The sequence below is a fragment of the Scyliorhinus torazame genome, chromosome 18, assembly GCF_047496885.1.
Source record: "Scyliorhinus torazame isolate Kashiwa2021f chromosome 18, sScyTor2.1, whole genome shotgun sequence".
Lineage (NCBI taxonomy): Eukaryota > Metazoa > Chordata > Chondrichthyes > Carcharhiniformes > Scyliorhinidae > Scyliorhinus > Scyliorhinus torazame.
The window spans coordinates 25,190,126-25,199,528 of NC_092724.1; the positions used below are offsets into that span (position 1 = coordinate 25,190,126).

Below are 9,403 nucleotides of genomic sequence, written 5' to 3' on the forward strand. Positions count from 1 at the left end.
TCCCTCACCGCTGGCCCCGCTCCCCGACACCGTCCCCCGCTCCACGACATCGTCCCCTGCTCCCCGCCCATTCCCCACCCCCTCACCCGTTACACTCGCCCTCTCCCCTGCCACCCGCCCTCTCCCCTGCCACCCGCCCTCTCCCCTCGCCACCCGCCCTCGCCACCCGCCCTCCCCTCGCCACCCACTCTCTCTCCTCACCACCCGCCCTGTCCCCTCGCCACCCGCCCCGGCCCCCTCCCCGCCACCGTCCTTTCCCCCACCTCCCACCTACTCCCCTGCTATCCGGCCCTATCACCCGCCTCCTGCCCTTTCCCCCTGCCATCCGCCCTCAACCGCGCCTCCTTCTCTTTCTCTCCACCTTTTGCTCACCCATTGTCTCCCTCCCCCACAGTCCCAGTGCCAAGTTACCAGGTACCAGCACCAGCAATTTCTGGAATGGCACAACCGCTGGCTGGAGGACAATGTGACTGACGAGATGGGAGACCTGGTCCAGGACTGGCTGATGGGCGAAGATGTCGAGGACCTGATCCCATGTAAAATGATTTGTGAAAGTGATACTATCCATGACATTGCTGTCAACAGATACCGTGTACAATACAGCCGCTTCCCCCCATCACCATGATACGCTTCTGCACGCACTTGTGCTTACACACACACGCACACACCGCAGTCGCAAGTGCACTGCGTGCCCACGTGTGGTCAATACACGATGCTTAAGAATGGTGAGGTGATTAAGTTAGCTGCCTGACTCCTGTATAAGAGAATGATCATTGCAGCACCAACCTACTGAACACAGCCAGTATTATCAATGAGGAAATGCATTTGACGTGAATCTACTTGTGATCCTTGACCCCATTCTCTCTCGCTCTTCATCCCACCCCCACCCCCCGCCCACCAATTGCTGTACTCCCATTCCCAACGTCTTGCAAAAGATTGGTCAAACTTTGTGACACTGCATGAGATATTTTTGGTAATTGACAGCTTGCTGATATGTACACTGTGAGATTCTGTGCACAGGATAAGGACTGAAGCAACTGGACCGCTAGATAGCAGGACTGGCAAGTGATGACCTATGTGGTCTCCAGCCGTTGCCCCCTCTCCCCACACTCTCCCGTCCTGAAAATGAACAGAGGGTATCACTGCTTGAAGATGCAGTTCACCTTGCGCACACAGTATCCACCTGGTGCGGCCTTCGAGAAACACGCAAAATGCATTGGAAGGTTTATGAATCTGTCGACTAGGGAAGCTGTGCATTGACCTCAACAGTCAAACTTGAGGCTGAGCGCCTGTTACTGTGGAGTCTGCTCCCGCCTGAGACAGCAGTCAACTCTGCATTCAACTGAGAGCTCAAACTCTGCACCAATTCAAATTCATCAGGACCCACACAGTTCAGAGTTGAATGAACCTGAGGAGTTACCAAGTTGCTGAAAGCTGTTGTTTTCTCAATTTGCAGCAGTTGAGTGGTATTATATATTGGGACTGTCTGTGAGCCGTGGTGGTCTTGATGTTGGGCAGCTTTGTTCCAGTCTATTCCCAGTGTTCAGTATTCCCGTCTAAAAGAGGACGTATTCCTGTTCTTGATATGCATGGAAGCCAAGTAACTGAGAGATGAGTCTGTGTAAATACAAACTGCGTCAAAACTACCAACTGAAGCTTAAAAGTAATTTGCGTGTGAACTGACGCTAAGCCTGGCCTCTGAGCTCAAACGGCCACTTGCTCAGAGATGGACTAAGTTGGCTCCCACTGTAGTGGAGAATGGTCAATGAATGGAGATGTGGTATTTTTGGTCGCAATAACCTATGCTCAGTTCACAGGACTCTACTGCTTTTATGACCTTCACAGTGACATTGGCGTGAACCCTGTTGAGTGTATAACTTTCTCTGAAGCTGTGCTATGTATGAAATGATACTGTATATTACCCTCCGAGTGGGAAGGCTGGATGAGGGTCTGGAAATGCAAAGCAAACACACAATTGTGTTTTTGTATGAACTGCCTGAAATTCAGGGGATTCTTTTGTGAGCATATTATGGAGAGGTTTCAGGCTCTTTCCCTTCTGGAAAGACCAATGTTTAAGTTAGTGTCTTGTTTGGAGGTTTCACTGTCCCAAGGATAATTTTTTTTCATGGTTTTGTGCGTAGGAGCATCTTTTCCAGGAGGTTAAAAACGTACCATCTTTGGCTAAGGGATTACCTTGCCTTGTTTAAGCTTCAAGATGGTAAATGGCAACGGTGTGTGGGAGGCAGAATGATCGCGTGTGGCTAGTGGAAAGTTTGCCAGAAATTCTCTGAATGTCTGGGCCACTTACTGAGTCGCACAAATCCATGATTCATGCCGTGTTTGTTAGCTGATCTCAGTCAAGATGGGATACAGAGTGCAGGAGGGGGCAACCCGAGGGATCTCCTATTTATGTTCATCATCCACTGACCTTAACTGGCAAGATCCTTGTGCAATACCGAATGAGGATAAAATTGGGTTGGCGTGCACTGGCTGCCATGATGGACAACAACTCTGGCACCCACTGTCTAACCTGATGCCGGAAAGAATGGCCACTTCCATAAGATGCTACGGGTGACGCCAAGTGGCCTTATGGACGGCAGGGGAGAAAACTGGTGCCAAATAAAAAGCTTTCCATCAAAATGTTAATTCTTGAGGACCTGGTGTGGCTCGACCTGTCGGTGCTGGTCACCTGTCTGTCTGAGGCCCAATGTTGAGTTCTTGATACTGCTCCTGTTTGACTCGTGTGTCCCCAGCTATGGGCACTGGCTGACATGGCTTCTGACTCTCTCCCCCTGATGCACGTGACTCAGATCAGCTGACTTAGCACAGACCTGGGACAGAGACCAAGAGCCTCCTGATCTCTTAAGACTCAGTGCCAGACCTGTGGAGGTGATGGGGTGCTTACCCTGTGAACCACAAGCAAGGAATCCGCACCGTTGCCCGTTAAAAGCCGCCCAGTCCTACAGCTCGATGCAGTGGACACTCAGTGACTCTGCACTGTCCGCCAGATGAAACTATCAGTAAGGGGGAAGGCTGCACTTTGGAGAGATAATGGACGGTTCTTGATTGGAGTCTGTCCCTTCGCTCCATATTCGGAATGCCTCTTGTCCAGATTGCTATTATTTGGAGGAGTGTGCAGTTCCGAGTTTCTGCCTCCTGATGTCACTGCTGCACTTTGTCCTCCTGCGGAGTGGGGCCCAGCAGCACAGGGCTTCCCGAGCCACTCTGCAGGGTTTCTGCCACACAACCAATCACGGACATTAGCACAAAGCCAAGTGAACCCGCCCACCTGCCAATCCTTACACCGTGGGGCTGTGCGTTACAGCCTCCTAGCTGTAATGTGACTTGTTAATAAGGGGATGGGAAGGAGATTTATACATAACTTAGATGTCTTTAGCAAGCATTTTGATGTTGTTTTTTAAAGTTAAAAAAATCGAAATGCTAAGATGCACTAAGTGGCATGCACAGTTTCAGTGCCAGTTTGTTTTGTGGGGAGGGGTGGGGGTGTCAGTGTGAACTTTCATCCCCAGCAGCACCAGAAGCACTGAAACATTGTGTTTTTATTTATTATATTTGGGAGGGGAAGGCCCCTGATTCACTGTTTGGACTTCAGCCCTCCCCCACCCTGCAGCGTTTGGCTGATGTAGGTGGGGGTTGCGGGGAGAGGAAATTTAAAAAGTTTGATTGGCTGCAGTTCTACTGGAGAGTAAGAGGCCATGAGCGTACACCCCAAAGTGAAGGGTGTGCCAGATAACGATATTGCCACGGAGACCAACCCTTCGGCCGCAGACTAGCTGCTGGAATGTTGCCTGGTTACAACGAATACTTTTCATTTTGTTCTTAATGTGTGTGAAACAGTTGATGTGATTTTAATTGTGATAACCTGAATCGATGGAATTATCAATGTTTAAAGAGAATCTTTAAGTGTCGATGCTGTGCCGCGTCTGGTTGTTTTTGTAATGAGGATGGTTATTTGTGAGGTCACTTTTACCCAAATTTTCTCTCTCGATTTCAAACTCTGCTTCTGTCCCGTTCAAAATCACCCTCTCCTCACTGACACAGGGGATGAGGGTCTGATTTCCATGGGGGGGGGGGGGGGGGGGTCCTGATCCCAATGGTGGCTGGTCCTGATCGCCACTGGGGGGAGGAGGGTCCTGATCTCTGCGGGGGGGGGGGCCTGATCGCTACTGGGGGGGGGGGTCCTTATCTCCTCTGCGGTGGGGGGGGAGGAACAGGTTCCTGACCTCTGGGGGGGGGGGGGGGGTCCTGATCTCCACTGGGGGGAGGGGCTCAAGGGTCCTGATCTGCACTGGGAGGAGGAGGAGGGGCCTGAACCCCACTGCGGGAGGGGCTGGAGGATCTTGACCATCACAGAGGGTGGGGGGGAACAAAGATCCTGATCGCCACTGGGGAGAGGAGGGTTCTGATCTCCACTGTGGGAGGGGCTGATCCACAGTGGGGGAGAGGCTCTGGGTCCTGATCCCCACAGTGGAGGACGGGCTCTGGGTCCTGATCACCACAGTGGGGGAGAGGCTCTGGGTCCTGAACCCCACAGTGGGGAGGGGCTCTGGGTCCTGATCACCACAGTGGGGGTGGGGGGGGGGGAGAGAAAGGGTCCTGATTGCCACTGGGGGAGGGGCTCAAAGGTCCTGACCTCCACTGGGAGGAGGAGGAGGGTCCTGATCTCCACTGCCGGAGGGGCTGAGGGTCCTGATCCACAGTGGGGGAGGGGCTCTGGGTCCTGATCACCACAGTGGGGGAGGGGCTCTGGGTCCTGATCGCCACAGTGGGGGAGGGGCTCTCGGTCCTGATCACCACAGTGGGGGAGGGGCTCTGGGTCCTGATCGCCACAGTGGGGGAGGGGCTCTGGGTCCTGATCGCCACAGTGGGGGAGGGGCTGTGGGTCCTGATCGCCACAGTGGGGGAGGGGCTGAGGGTCCTGATCGCCACAGTGGGGAGGGGCTCTGGGTCCTGATCGCCACAGTGGGGGAGGGGCTGTGGGTCCTGATCGCCACAGTGGGGGAGGGGCTGAGGGTCCTGATCGCCACAGTGGGGGAGGGGCTGAGGGTCCTGATCGCCACAGTGGGGGAGGGGCTGAGGGTCCTGATCGCCACAGTGGGGGAGGGGCTCTGGGTCCTGATCCCCACAGTGGGGGAGGGGCTGAGGGTCCTGATCGCCACAGTGGGGGAGGGGCTCTGGGTCCTGATCCCCACAGTGGGGGAGGGGCTGAGGGTCCTGATCCCCACAGTGGGGGAGAGGCTCTGGGTCCTGATCGCCACAGTGGGGGAGGGGCTGAGGGTCCTGATCCCCACTTTGGGGAAAGGGCTCCTGCGGGTTTGTAATTCTGAGTCTTTAAGTTATTTTGGTCTCTGGATGATTATTCATTCAGATTGATTTGAAACCCAGAGAGGAGCTGGACAGAGAATGGGAGGGTGGGGGAGGAGGGAGCAGAGCAGGAGGTGGGTCAGCATTTCCAATTCCCTGCATTCCGGTGTTCCTCACTCTGAAAACAACATTGTACCTTCACTCAAAAATAATAAAAGCGAAAAATGGATTGTTCCTGGACTCTGGCAATTTGCTGGTATGAGAGTCTGTGAGGGGCGTGGATGGGGGAGTGATTTGGCAGTCAGTGAGGGGGGGTCATTTGGCAGTCAGTGAGGGGGGGTCATTTGGCAGTCAGTGAGGGGGGGTCATTTGGCAGTCAGTGAGGAGGGGGGTGATTTGGCAGTCAGTGAGGGGGGGTCATTTGGCAGTCAGTGAGGAGGGGGGTGATTTGGCAGTCAGTGAGGAGGGGGGGTGATTTGGCAGTCAGTGAGGAGGGGGGTGATTTGGCAGTCAGTGAGGAGGGGGGTGATTTGGCAGTCAGTGAGGAGGGGGGTGATTTGGCAGTCAGTGAGGAGGGGGGTGATTTGGCAGTCAGTGAGGAGGGGGGGTGATTTGGCAGTCAGTGAGGAGGGGGGTGATTTGGCAGCCAGTGAGAGGGTGGGGGGTGATTTGGCAGTCAGTGAGGAGGGGGGTGATTTGGCAGCCAGTGAGGGGGTGGGGGGTGATTTGGCAGTCAGTGAGGAGGGGGGTGATTTGGCAGTCAGTGAGGGGGGTGATTTGGCAGTCAGTGAGGAGGGGGGGTGATTTGGCAGTCAGTGAGGGGGGTGATTTGGCAGTCAGTGAGGAGGGGGGTGATTTGGCAGTCAGTGAGGAGGGGGGTGATTTGGCAGTCAGTGAGGGGGGTGATTTGGCAGTCAGTGAGGAGGGGGGTGATTTGGCAGTCAGTGAGGGGGGGTGATTTGGCAGCCAGTGAGGGGGTGGGGGGTGATTTGGCAGCCAGTGAGGGGGTGGGGGGTGATTTGGCAGCCAGTGAGGGGGGGTGATTTGGCAGTCAGTGAGGAGGGGGGTGATTTGGCAGTCAGTGAGGGGGGTGATTTGGCAGTCAGTGAGGGGGTTGATTTGGCAGTCAGTGAGGGGGTTGATTTGGCAGTCAGTGAGGGGGGTGATTTGGCAGTCAGTGAGGAGGGGGGTGATTTGGCAGTCAGTGAGGAGGGGGGTGATTTGGTAGTCAGTGAGGGGGGGTTGATTTGGCAGCCAGTGAGGGGGGTTGATTTGACAGTCAGTGAGGAGGGGGGTGATTGGGCAGCCAGTGAGGGGGGGGGGGGGGGTGATTTGACAGTCGGTGCGGATGGGGGCCTCTGGTGAAGTGAATATTATGTGGGAAGGGAGGGGACGAACTCAGTGGGGCAGAAAATGGTTAAGAAATTGCTGCTTCACCTTCTCCAGCTAATTTGGCTATTGCCCTCCAGATCTGGGCTGATGGAGTGTGATGGAAGGATGTTTGAGTTGCTCTCAGTGCCAGGGTTTTGTGGGAGTGGAAGGGGAAGAGGGCAATGAGCATCTCAGACATCTATTTTCCACAACTGAGATCCCGCTCCCTGAAGCATTGTGGTTGACAGGAACCTTGACTGCGCGCGGCCCATTTCCTGCACTGCTCCTCTTACTCCTGTACCCCACAAACATCCCCAGCCCCCCCCCTGCAACCCAAGTCACCCATCCTCGAGCCCCATCATCCCCTCCCAATACCCAGCCCCACCCACAGCCCCCACCCCACCCCGAAGGCAGCCACCCCCAGTGTGAAGAAAAACACATGCTGCTGATTGGAGAGTAATGGTGGGGATAGCGCACCATGGGGGGGGGGGGGGGGGGGGGTCCTGCTATGCTCCTTACTTTAATACAAGAAGTGCAGAGAGAGGTTGTGATCTTTTCGAGGAGTTTTTATTGTTTTTCTTGGCTGTTTAACATGCTTCACACGGGCGTGTTTTCATTTCTAGGATTGTTCCTCGCGGCAAACCACGATTGTTGCCAAGAGACACATGAACTCTTTAAAATTGACTTTGCTGTTAGAGCCACCTTCCAGGCACGAGTAGAAACCTTCAAAGCGCTCATCAAAGTCATCCTTTTGAGAGAAACAAAGGTGATCATGTTTGAAACATCTACTCACACTCTTCACACAATATTCACACCCCGCCACTCTTAACCCCACCCAAATGACCCCATCGCCCAACCCAAACAGACTCGACCCCTCACCAAACTGGCCCCAAACAGCACAGCGGCCCCCCCCCCCCTCGAAACTGCCCCAACCCACCCAAACGCCCCCTCCACCCAAACATTCCTCAATCCCTCACTCACACCCCCCTGCCCTCAGCCCCCCCCCCCCCCCCCTGCCCTTGGACGCCCCTTCTGCCCTCGGCCTCTGCTCTCGACCTTGGTTCTCCATCCCCCTGGCCGCGGTCCTCCCTCTCTGCCCTTGCATCCCTTGCCCTTGGTTCTTCCCTCGCCCCCACCCACCCCTGCCCTCTGCCTTCTCCCTGCCGTAGCCCCCCATCCCTTCCCCGCCGTCAGCCCTGCCCTCAGCCAACCCCTCTGCCCTCGGTCCCTCTGTCTGACCTCGACCCCCTTTAGCTTCTGCCTGCCCCTTCCTACCCCACTGATGTGTTGGCTGACAGCCTCCCAGTAACTGGGGAGTGAAGTGAGCCTACATTTGTGCAGGATCTTACCTGCACGATAGACGGAAGCTGGTTTTGGATCAAGTCATAGAGCTCTTTGCGGTTCAAAGTTGTCTTGTCATTGTCACTCGAAGCTGCATCCTTAAACACTTTGAGGAGAGTCTGTAGAGCACAATTCACTTGCGATAGTTCGAAGGACATGATGAGAGTTCTGGATGGAGCACTGAAAGGATAAGCAGAACATGGGAATTCTTATAGAATCATAGAATTTACAGTGCAGGCGGCCATTCGGCCCATCGAGTCTGCACCGGCTCTTTGAAAGAGCACCCTACCTAAGCCCACACCCTATCCTCAACCCAGTAACCCAACCCAACACGAAGGGCAATTTTGGACACTAAGGGCAACTTATCATGGCCACTCCACCTAACCTGCACATCTTTGGACTGTGGGAGGAAACCGGAGCACCCGGAGGAAACCCACACACACACGGGGAGGATGTGCAGACTCCGCACAGACAGTGACCCAAGCCGGGAATCGAACCTGGGACCCTGGAGCTGTGAAGCAATTGTGCTAACCACTAAGCTACCATGCTGCCAAATTGAAGCAAGAGACTGCCATGTTGTTCAAATGATAGAGCGTAGATGGGATCGAATAACCACAGCACAAGAGGTGGAGACACTCGTTCAAACTTGCCCCGAAAATAAACATTTCATATAAAATAACTAACTTCCAAGTAAAAGAAAAAGCTAGTTAGCCCAGAGGCAAACAGTCACAACTCAGTTCCTGCTCCGCACCCACCCTGGCTCCCCCCCACCCCGTCCAGTTTCAGCTGCTGGGTTTTTAGTTTTGATGTCTACTCACCTGCTGGATGATCAGGATGTAAAGAAATGACACCAGTGGTTTGGAACTGGAATATATGCAGCAGTTCCATCTCCCACCTCCTGTCAATCACCTCCTGTTTTGTTGCAGATTGGTGTGCGTCAGGCTCACATGCAGGATTTAGTGATTGGATTGGAGCAAATCTCCAGTGGGATAGGATTGTTCACCAGTGATTCACAGGAACATTCCCCCCCCCCGCCCCCCCGTCCCTAAAAACATACCACACACCCTCGAGGTACACCTACGGACTCATCTCAATCACTCATCTTTCTTGTAGTATCTTAACCCCCTGATTGCAGCATCAGTCTCCCAGAGTTTCCTCGTCGCACAGTCCCCATCTTTCCTGAAATGCGCCCAATTGCCCCCTTGGTCCCACGACATCGCCTGTCAATGTTCACCCTCGTTAATTTGCTCCATTCCTTCCAGAGTTCTATCCTTTCTCTAATTGCTGCTTTTTTAAGTTTGTGTGGCCACCCGGAGCAGCCCCAGGCTTCAGTGACCTCTCTGGTTGCCATGTTGGGCGTCGGGGA

At 54.4% G+C, this 9,403-nt stretch overlaps 2 protein-coding genes across 5 annotated transcripts in view; one reads left to right on the forward strand and one right to left on the reverse strand.

Annotated features, from left to right (window-relative positions):
- sin3b (SIN3 transcription regulator family member B) overlaps window positions 1–3,929 on the forward strand; it is a 456,678-nt gene extending 452,749 nt beyond the window's left edge. For all 4 annotated transcript variants that reach the window (XM_072482405.1, XM_072482402.1, XM_072482403.1 and 1 more), the window contains one exon: window positions 395–3,929. In XM_072482405.1, the coding sequence (XP_072338506.1) occupies window positions 395–625 (231 nt within the window). In that variant the 3' untranslated portion in view covers window positions 626–3,929. The remainder of the gene's footprint in view (window positions 1–394) is intronic.
- A 3,318-nt stretch (window positions 3,930–7,247) lies between these two features.
- LOC140394784 (protein S100-A1-like) lies at window positions 7,248–8,251 on the reverse strand. The gene is made up of 2 exons (XM_072481982.1): window positions 8,046–8,251; window positions 7,248–7,444 (listed from the first exon to the last, which is right to left on the reverse strand). The coding sequence occupies exons 1-2, from the start codon at window positions 8,193–8,195 to the stop codon at window positions 7,316–7,318; spliced, it is 279 nt and encodes a 92-aa protein (XP_072338083.1). The 5' UTR covers window positions 8,196–8,251; the 3' UTR covers window positions 7,248–7,315.
- Between the last annotated feature and the right edge of the window lie 1,152 nt (window positions 8,252–9,403).

Bases quoted from the DNA above. Each gene is read 5' to 3' on its own strand.
- LOC140394784 (XM_072481982.1), bottom strand. From the start codon at position 8,195: ATGTCCTTCGAACTATCGCAAGTGAATTGTGCTCTACAGACTCTCCTC. The intron at 7,445-8,045 runs GTAAGATCCTGC...TTCTCTCAAAAG, and splicing joins AGCTTCCGTCTATCGTGCAG to GATGACTTTGATGAGCGCTT.